The sequence below is a fragment of the Odocoileus virginianus genome, chromosome 16 (genome assembly GCF_023699985.2).
Source record: "Odocoileus virginianus isolate 20LAN1187 ecotype Illinois chromosome 16, Ovbor_1.2, whole genome shotgun sequence".
In the NCBI taxonomy this organism is placed as follows: Eukaryota; Metazoa; Chordata; class Mammalia; order Artiodactyla; family Cervidae; genus Odocoileus; species Odocoileus virginianus.
In genome coordinates, this window is record NC_069689.1 from 27,777,311 (window position 1) to 27,794,853 (window position 17,543).

Here is a 17,543-nt window from a genome sequence, read left to right on the forward strand (position 1 = left end):
AACTCATTTTGGATCTTAGCCCTCCTGATATAATTGTTATAGCCACATGCCACTTTTATGTTTATCTATGGATATGTATTTCTTCTTTCATTTTCTGTGTATTTTTAAAACTCTGAATGCAATAGATCACTCAAAATTGTTTTGTAAAAGTTGGGGAGAATTTGGGGTATGCCACATCTCTGAAACTTCCTTCTATTTAGAATTTTGAGATATATGCTAGCTATATATATATATATTTTTTTTTTTTTTACAAACTTTTGATCTTTTCCTTCCTAAAATATTCAATGATCCTCTCACAGGTTCTTCTGTCTGTCATTTCTTCAGAGTCACTATTATCTAATTTGTTTTTGTTGGTCATGGCTCAGATCAGAGTCCTCAATCTTTACTATACTAACAAGCTTCTAAGGGTAGAAATGGTCAGTAGAGTAAGAGCTGATTAAATTCTCTCTTTTTTTTTTTTTTTTGGCTGAATGAGACCATCTGGCGTGTAGTTGAGCAGTGCAAATCCTGCATTGTTTCTTTACCACAGCTCCAGGCTACTTCTCTGAGCAATGCAGAAGAGGTTTCCTTGTGTCCACAGTCCGGCCTAGCTGGCTGGAATACACTGTTCCTCATTCCTGTGCCAGAGATGCTGGAGACTAACTTTACAGCCTCAGATGTCCAAACGGTAGAGTTCATGGAGACTAACTGATCTTGAGATGTTATCACAAATAAAAGGAATACAAGGTGAAGATTCGGTGGGATGAGTCAGAAGACTTCCAGCTTGCTTTTCTCTGGCTACTTTCTGATGTGTCCCACAACAATAAACCATCAAAGTCTTATCAGACATTCTCTTCTCCTCCTTTTGAAACACTTCTGGTTTCAGGTTAGAACCCTCTGAACCTGTTCTCTGAGTCTCTCTCGTCAAACCATTCCTCCCAGTTAAGTGAGGAGCACTCCGGCCATAGTCATGTTCACCACTATGAGTCTGCGTTCTTGTACTTCACCAGGTACCTGGTAACTGTTGTTATGAATGGGCAGCACTGCAAAGAGGCAAAGAGCGAAGGTTCCAGAATTAGACCACCTCAACTCAAGTCTTACCTCTACAACTTAGCCATATGGTTGTACCTGGGAAAGCTATTTCTCTTCTCCATGACTCGGTTTTTTCAGCTCTAAAATGAGAGTCGTGTAATAGGGTTGTTGTTAGGAGAAAAAAGATAACGTGTAAAACACTTAGCAAAGTGGCCAGAACATGGAAAACAATAAGCTCTAGTTACCTTAGGAAATGAGTGTTTTTACCGAAAATAAATAATTTTGCACACTTTTTCAAGACATTTAATAGCAGCCACAGGAAATCAAAAGAATGAACATTATGGGACTTTTCTCAATGCAAGATTTAAATTCCCCACTGGTCATGGTGGTGAAATCATTGTCCAAAAAATCCATTTCATTCTTTTACACACTTATTAATTAACCATTTGCCCCTCATGCCACATTTTATTTCCAAAGTCCCAATTTTCAGGTGGGAGAATGGGTAAAAAACATCACCTGTGACCACCAGCCGAACGGTTTTTCGGCAAGGCATCATCATTTTCAAAGATGCCTTTTAAGTTCTCCACACCTAGAAGGTATCAGCCTAACACAGGGTAGTTATCATTGAGAGGGCTCACTCAGCCTTGGCAGGCTTCACTTCATACATCCAGTTTGAGCTTAGGAAGACAGCATGATGTATGATAAAGTCGGTCACCAATCACAGCAGTAAGTCCCTTCCCCCTGACAGCAGTGGCAGATTTTCTCTAGTCACCTATTACTTGCGGATTTTCCTTATTATCTATTATTGTGGGAAGATCCATATGCTAATATCATGCCAGATGACCCTAAGAAAATAGGACTTGAGAAATGAATAAAAGCCAAAAGGCAATGGTACTAATCCAGAGAGAAGGTCAACTGGAAAAGAGAAGAAAACGGTTACAGGCAATTATGTTTAGGAGGAATCTAGGCCTTGGAGACTGATTATTTTATGAAAGGCAAGAAGACAGTAAGGTCACAGAAAAATCTAAGGTTTCAGAGTTGGGTGTTTGGGGCAAAAGTTAAAGAACTGGCAATGGCCAGTTGACTTGGGTGATGCACAGTAGCAGGATCATGGTCGTTGGTGGAGAGAGAGGAAGCCAAAAGGAGAGGAACTGACTAGAAGGAGTGTTTATCCAAGAACGGGTATCCATCTGAATCAGAGAAGACTGCAGGAGATAAGATCGAGATAATATGCTGCAATTCATGAAGAAGTGGCTTTTTAAAAAAACCCTAATGATAATATATCTATTCTTAAATGTGCTAAGTTACTTCAGTCATGTCCGACTCTTTGAAACCCCATGGACTATAGCCTGCCAGGCTCCTCTGTCTATGAGATTCTCCATGCAAGAATCCTGGAGTGGGTTGCCACCTCCTTCTCCAGGGGCTCTTCCTGACCCAGGGATAGAACCCAGGTCTTTCATGTCTCCTGCACTGGCAGGCAGGTTCTTCCCCATAAGCACCACCTGGGAAGTCCAAGGCTTATTACTAATTATCTATTCTTAAATAAACTCAAATTCCTAAATAAGTCATTTATTTAAATCAAAAAATGACTCAAGGAAACACACCAAGCAAATAATAAGGCAATATGCAAATGTGGTAAAATAATGAAAATTGTGCATAAATAAAATAGAATAAAATTATAAATAAAATAAAATAAAATTCTCACAATAGGAAAAGACACAGGGAGTAGGAGAAACCTAAATGGAGCAAAGATTACAAAATTCACGCAGTCCTGATCCCCGGGCTATAGTTCTCGACTCTGTCAAGATGGTAACAAGACGACATTTGGTCAGTTTATGAAAGCCCCAAGGTTCCTTTGTTCCTTAAAAATCTTTCTTCTCTCCCCAGAGCTGCAATTAGGTTTGAGACTAAAAGTTTGCAGAAAATAGAAGTCCTTTTTTCCCAGATGAGCAACTTCACATGAAAGGCCGTTTTTCAGGATCACAAACCTTGGCCCATGCTGAGCCTTATCTTCACACTTATACGTTCTCAACTCTCACAACCATTTCCAGCCTAAGTAGTGCTTTACCTTTAAAGGTGTCCGCTTGGTCATTTTTGAATCACCTATGGGCTGTGAGCCTTCCAAAGGTTTACTTGATTCACTTGCTGACTGACCTTCCGAAGCTTCCTGAGGTTTAAATAATGAGCTTTCTGCATCTGAGGTTCCCCATTCCAATACATCCTCTTGTTCAATCTGGAAAGTACTTGATACAGTTTCAGGAAGCTTCTCAAGCACATTCTGTTGGGAAACATAAATGCACAAATGTGCCCTTTTTATTGGTCCTTCCAAAGTTTTAAGTTATGCAATGTTTTCTCCCTGACAACAAACTGATTATGAAAAATGCATGATTGAAATTAAGCAGAAATAATAAACTTCCTCTGAAAGACTGAGAAAGAGAAACTCACACTGGACTTAAGAAAAACGTGAAGCTTGGCAAATTATTGTCCTTGGCCCTTGTCTCAAAACATATTGCTACCCCACACATATGATGCAACAACTCTAAGAAAATAACAAGACTCTAATCTTACCCTGATTCTTCCCCATACTCACACAGAATCAAGCCCACTGAAATATCCAACCTCTCCCCAATCTGAGGTTCTTTCATCCTAAACAATGAAATTCTTGCTAGCCAAATGCTCTTGTAGAAGCATGACTTCAGTCTCTCAGAGAAGGGCTGACCCAGAGCCCCAAGAAGACCACCCAGACACCCCAGCACCATGCCAAGCCCTAATGAAAAATTCTTAACAAATATCATTACTACACCTGTTTTGTGTTTCTTAAAAACATCTCATTTACTTAATATCTATCTCACTGAGCCTCAAATAAAGTACCTCTATAGACATATTTTGGGTATTATTCAATTTTAAACCAAGATTATTGGGGATTATGAGCACTGCCTCAAATTAACAGATGATAAAACCAGTCTGATTTACACAGAATCTGAATTTTATAGAACGACTTGAAAATGCAACTGTATCTCTTTTCTTTCTGGCATACTCAATTGATGATAAGAAAGTTCAATGCAGTTCAGTCGCTCAGTCGTGTCTGACTCTTTGTGACCCCATGGACTGCAGCACACCAGGCCTCCCTCTCTATCACCAACTCCTGGAGTCTGCTCAAACTCACGCCCATTGAGTCAGTGATGTCATCCAACCATTTCATCCTCTGTCATCCAAATAAGGGGTAAAGATGGTGAACAGTACCAAAAACTTAAAGTTTCTTTATTATGCAAGAAAGGATAGCTAAACAAAGAAATGTACTTTTGTGAAACATAACTTTAATCTGGAGTTCATGTTTTTACAAAGCTATTCAGTGGTACTGGAGAAAGAGTAAGAGCTTTGTATCTATATAGGACTTAATTCAAATCCTGGATCTATTAACAGATGTGTAATCTCGGTCAAATTATTTAACCCTTTTTAACATCATCTTCCTCACTGGTGAAAAGGGTTAAAAAAACTCCTTCCATAAAATGGCAGGATAGATACACAAAGGAAATATGTCTTATGGGCTTATACTGTCTACCTCTGACAAACCCACTCATTTTATGTTCCATAACTTTTGGAACTGTTCATCACTCCCTTTTTTTTTACTCTTTCTGCTCCTGGCTTCCTCAGCATACATTCCCAGGATCTGGCTGGGGAGATTGAACATATGAAGGTGCCACCCTCCAAAATAGAAAATGGAGAAGAAAAGCTTGAGAGGGCAATGGTCATCCCCCAACTGCAAGTGACCGTCTAAGGACTCTGCCTCACCTACCCACAAAGCCATTACTGATCTTATCACTACCCTGTGACCTGCTTTATTGTAGCATGTATCATCCTATAGTATATCCATCTAAGTAACCATCGTAACTGTCAACACATAGCAGCATTAGCTCCTAAAATTTTAATCTTCACCTCAACTCCATGAAGTAGGAACTGTCCGCAACCCCATTTTATAGATGAAGAAACAGTCATAACGAAGTTAAGTAACCTGCCCAAGGCCAGATTGAGAGTAAGTCTAAGGGATAGGTAGAAGGAATAGATAAGAGTTCTGTTCTCTGACACAGAGTAGGAACCCCAAAAATGTGTTAGGAACTAAAGGTACCATAGAGGAACTTTTTTTTTTACCATGGCTAGGTATCAACTTAAAAGATAAAGAAGTTATAAACTTAATAAAAGCTAAAGAAAAGATAAACTTAAAAGATCTAAACAAGTGGTAAGCTTCCTCTGAAAAACCCAGTGGCCAGGAGAGGTCCAGAGATTGCTTATAAATGTCAAAGCTGACGGTATGGTTCCTACAGAATTACAAAACAGTTTATATTTTTGTTTAAACCTTTATTTTAACAATCAAGATGATGTATAAGCTAGGTATCTGAAACTAGCCTTTTTCACAGCTTCCTTCAAAATGGAATAATCTTTTCTCTTACTTTATATGAATATTCAGTGAATGGTATTATGTCAAGTTTATTCTATGAGTGAATATTTCTAATTTTCTGAACCTAAGTGATCTTGCAGTTCCAGTTTACTATACCTGTTATGAGCTTATAGGTCTGATATCTACCTGTAAATGGTGTCACCTAAAGGCAGCTACCCTAAATGTCAGTTTTAAGCCCATAGCATATGTGGTAAGGCTTCAGAATTAATTTCTCCACATACTAGTGCCACACATGCTGGGTACTGAGACACATGATGAGACTACAAAGGGGAAAAATGCATGATCTCAACCCAGAAGCATTTCAAACTCGAGTAGTCAACCTCTTGCAGTAACTCTAAAGTTGTAAGATACATGATTTTTGTGAAAAGAGTCAGTATATTTTTTTAAACATGATATATTATCCTAAAAATAACTGTGATATGAATTTTTATGTATGCAGAATCATATTTTCAGGAACTAAAGGAGCTTGTTATCTAATGACATCATTTTATGAATCCTTTGTAAAAGACTGATCATCATGCCATTGTTTATTTCATGTAAATATGGGTTTCTAAACACAGGGAGACATTTCCCATTCACAGGGAATATGTTCCAGATTCCTTTGAATCCCATAAGTATTTTGCCAATGATGGATGAAAAGAAAGTTCTATTTCTGAAACAAACTTCTGTCACCGTGTCCATATTTCTCTAGAAAATGCTCCCCTTGTCAATGCTTTTCACAATTCTTCCACCTAAATAAAGAATAAGGGGATGCTTTCTTAAAAACTAAAAACTTTTAATTTCTCCAGCTACTTTCTAGGTATAAATGTGTTCAGAGCAGAAGAGCTGTTAAAAATCTTTTCTTTCTGAAGAGTTTTGAGCCTTAGCAGAGAACATCTATGATGGGCAAAAATGGTGAATCAAAATAGCCAAGACTCTCCATATGGTATTAGATTAGATGTGTTTATAGTTAAACACGCCTCTAAAATAAATCAGAGGAAAATTTTTTTAACTCTCTAGATAAAACATTAAAGCAACAGAAGCAGGCTATTACTTTAAAATAGATGAGGAGGATTTTTATTAGACACGTTACCGTTTGAGTTTCCTTCATACTTATCTGTGAGCCTTGCTCTGCTTGCATTTGAGGTGCTTTCTGCCAGTACACTTTTCCCATCAAAGAAATATCCTTGAGGGAGGAAAAGAAAACAATTAAAATAATGTCAATTTTTAAATTTTATTTATTTTTTAATTGAAGGATAATTGCTTTACGGAATTTTGTTGTTTTCTACCAAACCTCAACATGAATCAACCATAGGCATACCTACAGCCCCTCCCTTCTCAACCTCCCTCCCATCTCCCTCCCCATCTCACCCACCCCTCCACGTTGATACAGAGCCCTTGTTTGAGTTTCCTGAAACATACAGCAAATTCCCCTTAGCCATCTATTTTATATATGGTAACATAAGTTAATAATGTCAGTTTTAAAGATCACTGAGGCATATTATTCAATGCAATAAAATGCTAGTCAGTATAACGCAGCAAGTGAGAAGACAGAACCAAAGACACAGTAAAAATATTTTATCTATCATTTCAATTTAAGACTTTTAAAATTACTGACCCCTATAGATACATCATCAGGCTTAATAAAACAATCAGGTAGTATTAAATCAGATACTATAAATCACTGCTCTTAAATGGCTGCACAAGAAATTCAAAATCAAAAGTAACATTTAACCTGACCAAGAACAAGAAGGAATATAAATATACTTTAAATGTTAATGGGTAGAACTGTTAGCGTCATTTTCATCACTAATGCTAACTGCTATGATACACCCTCAACTCAGCTGAAGTGGTAAGAAGACAGCACATCACAATGTTTAACAATGAACAGAAACGAAGACACCCAGCTTCTGCACAAACTGCAAAGTCACACACCAGACAACAGCAGGCAAGTTATCTTATTTCCCTTTCCCTCAGTTTTATCATCCTTAAAATGGACATTCATGACTTTTTAAGGCCCCTTTCTCCTCTGGACTTTTAGTAATGTCACTAGAAAATATGAACAGTCTTTGTACTTTAAAATGCTGCTTTTCTACCTTTCCTTTGCTTTGTTAGAAAGATGCAACTGAGTTTACTGGCTTATACTTCTGCCCTCTTGTCATAAATAACTATAAAACTGGACAAAATAGAAGGACGACTCTTTTAGGGTTGGACAACAGGCAATGCAAGACTATAATGGCTAAGACAATGGAAACGAAAAAACATTATGAGCTAAATCACCCCACATTTCTGCCTCACACAATTTTCAGACCACAACACAAGGAGAGAGAAACCACACGGAGCCCAGGAACCTCACTCAGCTGCAGAGACAGAAGTTAGAGAAGGAAGACAAAGAGGGTAGAATTTGCAGGACACAGTATGGGGAGGAGGGAGCTGCACAGATAAACAGCTCCAGAAATTTGCAATAGAGTCCTTGAGTCTTTGGCTGAATATCAATCTGCTCAGTAAAATGGTGAAACCCATGAGGCCAAACAAAGAAAAATTGCCAGGGGGAAGAAAAGCAATCACCAAAAAGATGAAGTCATAATTCCCAGACTTCACACAGTGCTCGCTCAGTCGCGTCCAACTCTTTGCAACACCATGGACGAGCCTGCCAGGCTCCTCTGCCCATGGGATTTTACAGGCAAGAATACTGGAGTGGGTTGCCATTTCCTTCTCCAGGGGATCGTCCCAACTCAGGGATCAAACCCAGGTCTCCCACACTGCAGGCAGACTTTACTGTCTGAGTCACCAGGGAAAGGTAGCGCTAAGCTGTGTCCGACTCTTTTGATCCCATGAATTGTAGCCTACCAGGCTCCTTTGTCCATGGGATTCTTCAGGCAAGAATACTGGAGTGGGTTGCCTCCACACAATATTAGGAATCATCAGATCTCCCATTAGACATTCTGAATATATGGTACATTCATTATAAACCTCAGATGGATCATATATTAGCCCTAGAGTAAAAACTTCTTTGGACATTAAAAATATCTTAAAATAAATACTTTAAAAGATCTTCAAGTAGCTGATCTTCAAGTAGCTTAACTGTCTAACAGAACAAACTCCAGATCTTTTTAAAGGAAAAACAACAAAATCCAGTACTTGACAATGGAAAATTCACAATGTTCAACATCTAATCAAAAGTTACTACTTATATGAAGAAGCATGAGGGTGTCACACATAACCAGAAGAAAAATCAACAGAAAAAGACCCAGAAATGACAGAGACATTGAAATTAAGAAGTAAGAATCTTGAAACTTCTAATATAAATACTATAAATTTTCAAAGATGTAAATACTAAAGACAGAATCAAATGGAATGACTAGATAAAATGTCCACTACCTGAGACAAAATTTTCACTGAGTGGCATGAAAATCAGAGAAAATGTTGCAGAAGAAAAGATCAGTTAACCTAAAGACACAGCAAAAGAAGTCACACAAAATAAATCACAGAGAGAAATAAAAACCAAAACAAAATTAACAAAACACTCACACTATCATATATTTAATTAGAGTCACAGAAAGAGTGTGAAGAGAGCAGAAAATATTTGTACAAAAAATAGCCAGATTTTTTCTAAATTTGATGATCACCATAAGCCCCCAGCACAAAAAGTTCCATCAACTGTAAGCAAAAATGTACAACGAACACATTATCACCAAAATGAAGAAAAAAGTAATAAAGGAAAAAAAACCTAGAAGCATCCAGAGATACATTAATTACAAAGACACAAAGAATTATGGCAACTAATTCCTAGGAGGCTCAGTGGTAAAGAATCCACCTGCCAATGCAGGAGATGCAAGAGACATGGATTCGATCCCTGAATCAGGTAGATTCCCTAGAGGAGGGTATGGCAACCCACTCCAGTGTTCTTGCCTGGAAATTCCATGAAAAAAGGAGCCTGGTGGTCCATGGGGTTGCAAAGAATCAAACACAACTGAGCATACAGGCGGACAGACAGACAGAATTACCACAAAGTAACACTGCAGGCTTCTTGTCAGGACAATACAAGACAGAAGACAATGAAGCAACATAATTAGAGTACTGGTACTGAAACAAAACAACAGTCCATACAGAATTCCATATCCAGCAAACATATCTTTTAAAACTGAAGGTGAAATACTTTTGTAGCAATCAAAAGGTGAAAAGTTTGATTGCTATCAAAGCTGCATTACAAGAAATGTTAAAGGAAATTCTTCAAGCAGAAGGAGCAAAACTTGAATGCATACAGTGAAAATAAATGATAAAATGATTTTAAAAGTGGGTAACTAAAAAATATACTTTCCCATTTTGAAGTTTTTAAAATACAACAGACTTTAAAAATGATACATTTTGAGATTTATAACATATATAGAAGTGAAATATGCACTAATGAGATAACAATAATAGTAGAAGGGAAAAGGAAGTATACATCTCTATGTTTCTTATACTATACACTATTTAGTGGAATAAGTTAGATATACTTATTGTAAATCCCATGCTGCTGCTAAGTCACTTCAGTCGTGTCTGACTCTGTGCAACCCCATAGATGGCAACCAACCAGGCTCCTCCATCCCTGGGATTCTCCAGGCAAGAATACTGGAGTGGGTTGCCATTTCCTTCTCCAATGCATGCATGTATGCTAAGTAGCTTCAGTCGTGTCTGACTCTGTGTGACCCCATGGACAGCAGCCCACCAGGCTCCTCTATCCACAGGACTCTCCAGGCAAGAACACTGGAGTAGGTTGCCATTTCCTGCTCCAGTAAATCACATAGCATCCACTAAAACAATAAAACAAAAAGGTAAGTAAGCCAACAGTATGAAATAGCATGAAAGGCTTTATAAAAAAAAAAAAAGAAGAAGGCAGGTAAAGCAAAAAAGGGGGAGAAAAAACAAATGCAAAAAATAGAAACCAAATACCAAGATATAAATATCTTTATAATTTATATATATAAAGTTTTTAAAAGCACATAATTTATATGTATATAATATATATAAGATATAAATATCAATAATGACTGTTTGGTGTCTCAATGCTAAGGAATCCGCCTGCAGTGCAGGAGACATAGGTTCGATCCCTGGATCAGGAAGGTTCGCTGGAGAAGGAAATGGCAACCCACTCCAGTGTTCTTGCCTGGAGAATCCATGGACACAGTAGCCTGGTGGGCTACAGTCCATGGGGTCGCAAAGAGTTGGACACGACTTAGCAACTAACACTTTCACATTCACTTCAATAATTGCATGTAAATGGTGCTAAATATTCCAATTAAAAGACAAAGACTGTCACATTGTGGAAAAAACAAGATCCTAATATATGATTGTTATGGGAAACCTACTTCACGTATAAAGACACAGATAGGTTAAAGGCAAAAGGATGAAGGAAAATAAAACATGAAAATACTAAGATAAAACAGAACTGATTACGTTAACATCAGACAAGGCAGACTTCAAAATGAGAAGTATTAGAAAGAAAAATAGGACCACTGCATCACAATAAAAGAGAATCAAATCCCTCAGAAAACATAATAGTACACACTGATGACAAAGCTTCAAAGGGCATAAAACAAAAACTAAAAGAATGAAAAACAGAAATTAAAAAAACACACTATCTCCAGTTAGAAATTTCAAACAAAGACTATGTGACTCCAAAGACTACATTTTTTTAAATTTAATAACTAAACCGTTAATTTGAAATATGAACAACTACAAAAAATTCTTCACAACCTTTTAAGGTTATAAAGACATCATTAAAATATAAAAACATGACAACAACAAACATCAAATTCAGGATACCAAATTCACATCTGAGGTGGAAGAGAATTACTGGAAAGAGATACAAAACAGGGTGCTATTTTACTTGCAATTTTCTATTTATTTAAACAATCTGAAGTAGATGTGGTAAAAATAAATAAACTTTGAAAAATCTGAGTATTGAGTATTTATTCTACAATTAAAATATTTCATGATAAAAAAAGAAATCTCTCAACATATTTAATGTAGGTAGCATAAAAATGTCAAAGATGGATAAAAACATATTAAAGAAACCTATAGCTTACATCACTTATAAACATAAATGTAAAAATCCCAATTAAGATATCTGCAAGTCAAACTAATCAGCATATTTAGAAACAAGGCATCTTGGCAAAGGATATCTATACATCAATATTCATAATAACACTATTCACAATCACCAAAAAGTAGAAATAAGCTGAATGTCTATAAATAGAATGGAATACTATTCAGCCAAAAAAAGAAGCAACATACTAACATATGTCACAACATAAAATAAACCTCAAAATTATTATGCTAATTGAAAGACACCAGACACAAAAGGTCATATATTTCATGATTCCATTTATATGAAATGCCCACAACAGGTAAATCCATTGAGACAGAAAATCAACTTGTGGCTGCCAGGTGCTAGAGGGAGGGCAATTGATGGAGAGTGACTGCTTAATGTATGTGGTATATATCCTTTGGGGAGAATGAAATCATTTTGGAACCAGATGTGGGTGATAGTTACTCAACATCGTAAATGTACTAGATGTCACTCAACTGTACACTTCAAGATGGTTTATTTTATGTGAATTTCACCTCAACGTAAAAAAAAAAAAAGGGATTGGGTTTGAAGAGCACTTGAAAATATTCCCTGCTTCTTTGACACTTCCTAATATAGCAATAAAATTTATACCTGATAGTTCTAAGACATTGTCCAATGACAATAAGACATTGTCTGTATTGTAGTAAGTTCATAGAAATAAAAATCACATTTGACATTTTTAAAGACATGTAATATAAAAATAAGGATTTATTAATATCAATTTTGTTAGTGTTAGATCTAAATTTCAGTAACATAAACTGATGTGGAGGTAACAGATAAGAGTTACTATCATGGTAGTCTCAAGTGACAATCCCTTGGAAGGCACTGTGATGAGCTGGTTGAGCACACATGCTTTGAAGTCAAAAGTTGCTTCAAGTCTTAATTCAAACACCTTAGTGCAGACTTGAATGAGTTACTTAATCTCTCCAGGCCTTGGTTTTGTAAAATGAAGATAATAATAGTGCATACCTCTTATGTTTATCCTTAGGAATAAATGAAATAATACATGAAAACAAAAAAATATCATATATGTAATAATACCTATTACTGTTAACATTGAAATAAACAAAATTAATTCCAGATATGAAATAAACATAAAATTATAAGAAATAATTTAACTGAATGACTGAGCATTGAAGAGGACGTGACTATATGGCTAGAAACCCTGAAAGAATCTATTCCAAAAGTACTAGAAATAATATTATTTAGACATAAAATCAATCCACAAAAACAAATTTAAAAAATGAGAAAAGGAAAAAAAAAACACAAAAAGCAACAAAAATATAAACTACCAAAACAGTGCCTTAACAAATGTGAGGAAAACTAAAAAACTGAGATATAAAAATTGCCTTGAATCAGAAATTTTGAATGTAGGGCTAAAAAGAAAACCAAAGATAATCTTTTAAAGAAATACAATTAGTGTTTTGCCTAAGTGTTTATTTGTTGCTCAGTCGCATCCAACTCTTGCTGACCCCATGGACTGTACCCCGCCAGGCTCCTCTGTCCATGGGATTTTTCAGGCAAGAATACTGGAGTGGGTTGCCATTTCCTTCTTCAGGGGATCTTCCCCACCCAGGGATCGAACTCGGGCTTCCAGCATTGCAGGTGGATTCTTTACCAACTAAGCCATCAGGGAAGTCCCTTTTACCTAAGAGCAGTATTAATTCTATTTTGTCTCTCCGGCTGAGTCAGAAAGTATAACAACTAGCATTGTTCTTCATTTTACACAAGGTCTGGCACAGTGTTGAACAAATGCTTTAAAGCTTGAGAACTTACAAAGCTGTGAGCAGTCCAGTTTCACAATCCTAGATACATTTTTCATGTGTTTCTCAGAGCAGTTTCTACCTGTGGTGTCAAACTTAGAACCCAAAATGTCAGCACTGGAGGGAACCTGAAAGATGAATAAAGTGTGAAGGAAGCCCACACTGTCAGACACTGAAACCAGAGTTTTGCGCCCCAAAGTGTGCTGGGTGGTATTCAAAACAAACAGCTGCTGCTGCTGCTAAGTCGCTTTAGTCGTGTCCGACTCTGTGCGACCCCATAGACGGCAGCCCACCAGGCTCCCCCGTCCCTGGGATTCTCCAGGCAAGGACACTGGAGTGGGTTGCCATTTGCTTCTCCAAGACAGACAGAGACTGTGGGCTTTTTCCCTAGCCTGCTTCCAGCAGATGAACCAGCAGCAGAAGCAGTAGTGTTCTGCTGGCCTTAACTTAGGCAGGCCCAGCAGTTTCCCAGTCATCTTTAAAAAGTGATGGGAAGAGCAACGTCCCCCTAGCCTTCCTCACGCAATCCACCTCTCCCTAAATGAGGCCGGCTGCCAAGATAGAGGCCGAAAGTGCATTTCTCCCACGTACCCATTTATAGTTTCATCAGGACTTATTCAAGGTGCACTGGCTTTAAATAACTTACTATGAAGTTCAAGTTTCAGAAAGAAGCAAAGAAAAGACATTTTTATGGCCCTAAGCAAATACTTGTCCACACAGGTCATTTTCTTGAGAAACTGCCTTGATTTGCATTGACTTTCTCTTGCTTCCCGCAGGCAAAACCCTGCTGGCATTGGCCTGCAGAATCCTGCTCACAGGCACAAGAATGTGCCAGAGCTGCTTTGCACTCGTTCTTAACCACATCTGACTTTTTTTTTAAATTAAACAGTTTATGGGATTGTTCTGGATGGCTGACCCCTGTATTCAGTAAACTGTCACTTCTAAAAAATATGACTAAAAAAAAGAAAAGAACCTGAATGGCAGCCATATAAATATAAATATCAAAAACATCCGTAGTATCAAATGCAAATCTTATTACAAACAGACTCTGATATCCCATGTCCAAGATGGTCCCTAATGGTTTCCATCTGCTGGTAATCATGCCCTTGAGTAGTCTTCCTCCTCAGTGAATATGGCAGATTTGTATCATTAATAAGCTACAGTGGAAATGACAGTATGTGGCTATGTCATAAAAGATACTACAAGTCCAACCTTGCTCTCTCTTAGAATACTTGCTCTAGGGGAAGCCAGATGCCATGTCACGAGGACACTCAAGCAGTCCTACGGTGAGGTCCACAAGGTAAGGAATTGAGGTCTCCCGGCAACAGCCCGCACCAAACTGCCAGTCTTGTGACTGAGGCATCCTGGAACCAGATCCTTTAGTCCCCAACAATAAAGTCTTCAAACAGCAGTCCCCAACAAGGTCTTAGGGCTTTCACAAGTGGTAAAGAACATGCCTGCCAACGCAGGAGACATGAGATGCAGGTTCAATCCCTGGGTCGGGAAGATCCCCTGGAGGAGGGTGTGGCAACCCACTCCAGTATTCTTGCCTGGAGAATCCCATGGACAGAGGAGCCTGGCGGGTTACAGTCCATGGGGTCGCAAAGACTCTGACATGACTGAAGTGACAGCGCGCGCGCGCGCGTGCACACACACACACACACACAGAAAGAGCTTAACCACAATCCCATGACCTCCAGTCAGAGTCATCTAGCTAAGCTGCTTCTGACCCACAGAAACTATGTGAAACAATGCTTATTCATTGTTTTAAACTGATAAATTTTGAGGTGATTTGTTACAAAGAAATAATTTTAAAAGGCACTAAAGGTTAAATTCTAACTCTTCAGATATTTCATGGCAGTTTCTAGAGAACCCATGACTTCAAGAGCTCAAAACAATTACCATTCTTTATTTAGGTAATAATATGTTTTCTTTCCTATTACTTATAATTACATAATTTTTCTTAGCTCTTTTAAAAGATATATATTGCTTAAGGAAGTTCAATAAAAAGTTAAGTATTTTGTGCTAGGTCTTTACAAAAAGTATGTGCATTAGCAATATATACTGGGTGATACTTAATACGCCTTTCTTTGTCCCACATGATTATCCTGTACATCACGAAATATTTTCATCTGACATTTCATTACCTGTGTCAGCAACTTTAAAAGACACATGCTAAGCACCATTGCTATAGTATTTGAAAACTACAAAAAAAGAGTTTACTTGAAGCAGGATACACCAAGAACACAGTTCTTTGTCCTATTACTAGGCAAAGCCAAGGAAGGAAATTCTGTAAGTCCCCTGAGAAACATAAATCTATAAGTAATACCCAAACTGTTTTAATTTTAGGCAATGGATATGTCTTCCTTAGTTCAGATGAAGAATGACTAATATCATCCATAAAGGAGAATCAATAATCCAACTTCTGTTATATATTCCCCATACCAAATTCAAACTCCTCCAAACTTTTCTCACATGGATCTAGGAGTGGAAATGATTCAGCAGTGTCTGTAAGCATATTCTTAAAGCCTTCTAATATCACATAGGATTTAATAACATAAATTCTTCAATAATAAAATCCAGGTCTCCAAGAGTAAGCATATTTTTATTTATAATACTTGACAAATATGTATTTATAGTTAACTCTTAAGTCTGAGGAACTATGTGGAGTGATGTAAGGGATAAAAAGACAAAATATAAATAATCTTGCCTCCAGGTCATTTAGCATTCATTTGATCCATCCTACTAAAAACAGAAAGACAAGTAAGACTTGATTCCAATCACTTAGGTATTCACAGCCTAGACAGACAAATGTATTGGTATGTACGTAAATAATAATAATATATGCCATAAGAGAAGTAGAAAGTAAATTTGTACCATGGAGTTAGGGCAAGGAGGGGACAGATTAAATATTTCTAGAATAGAAGGCAGTGTTTCCTTAAAATAGGCATGAGAGAAAGGTAGGATCTAAATGTGTCTGGGGAATACAAAGGGCATTTAGTGTGGAAAAATACTCTTTGGGCAGATTTTTAGGTCCTTTCTCTTCCCCAGCGGGCAGGCACACACATGCCACTTACTAAAGATAAGCAGAGTGAGGGTGGAGGATATGTGCTCACCGGCTCCTTCACTTCCTACCCCTCATGTCCATTTTCAAGGGATGGGAATAAGTCTTTTGGCTGTGTGCTCACCTGATTCTCTAAAATGGCTTTCCTGACAGCCAGATTTCAATTCAAAAGCGAAATCATTCTATTCATCTGGTTTATATGAAGTTGTTAGAACTTGTACCACGTTATCTACATTCTTACTTTCCCTCCTGTGAATTTCAGGAGCAAGGAAGTTCATCTGCTGAGGAAAGCAAGGAGCTTACTCAAGTCATCAAGTGATTCAATCAACATTCTCAGTCAGAAGCATCAAAAACAGGCTCTTGCCATATAAGAGGCACTGGAAGACCGACAAGACTCACAGAGTCAGTGGGAGAAGGACCAAAGGAGCCACAGAATCAAGAAGCAAGAAGTATCGTAATAGTGTTTTAGCAAGAATAGACTTGCCTGGCTTCCTCATGACACAATGGCTCAGAATGAACCTTTACCACTTGTGCCACTACTTGGCACAAGTAATGATGGGCCAATTCCAAGCCCAGAGCTCAAGAGGTCCTGCATTTTACTCTCGTGAGCTTCTGCTGTCACTGTGAGAAAGGCATGCCTGGTCAAACCAATGGGTTCAGGGTGAAAACATGCATGGATGTGCCTGCTCTACGTGTTGGTCCCAAAAGGGAAACGCAGGGGCAGACTGCTCCAGTTAAAGCCTCCAGTCAACCCACTGATACATGAACAATTGGACTCACAGACCCATATGCAAGTTCAGCTTAGGTCAAATAACTCCAGCCAAGAGATGTGAGAGCTATAATAATACTGCCATAAGCCACTAGATTCGGAGAGCTGCTGTTACACAGCATTAGCTGACTGATATGTCTGGTGACTGACATTAGATTGCAAGAGAAAAGTATGAGGCTAGTAAGGTTAGATCACAAAGCACCCTCTAGGTTATCTACGTTTTGGAGTTGGACTCTATCCTGTGATCAGTAGGAATCCAGCCAAATTTTTGTGAGAAATAGCATAATAACAAGTGTCTGGTAAACAAACTTCAGGGAGGGTAAGAACTGGCAGTTGATCCTAAAGATGTTGAAAGGATTCATGTGAAAGCTGATGAGGGCCTAACT

General features: G+C 37.8%; 1 protein-coding gene across 3 annotated transcripts in view; it reads right to left on the reverse strand.

Moving 5' to 3' along the window:
* The window catches only part of TTC6 (tetratricopeptide repeat domain 6), a 205,806-nt gene that overhangs the window by 135,741 nt on the left and 52,522 nt on the right, over window positions 1-17,543 (reverse strand). For all 3 annotated transcript variants that reach the window (XM_070478006.1, XM_070478004.1, XM_070478005.1), the window contains exons 3-4: window positions 6,540-6,632; window positions 3,080-3,289 (exon numbers count right to left, since the gene is read on the reverse strand). In XM_070478006.1, the coding sequence (XP_070334107.1) occupies window positions 3,080-3,289; window positions 6,540-6,632 (303 nt within the window). The remainder of the gene's footprint in view (window positions 1-3,079; window positions 3,290-6,539; window positions 6,633-17,543) is intronic.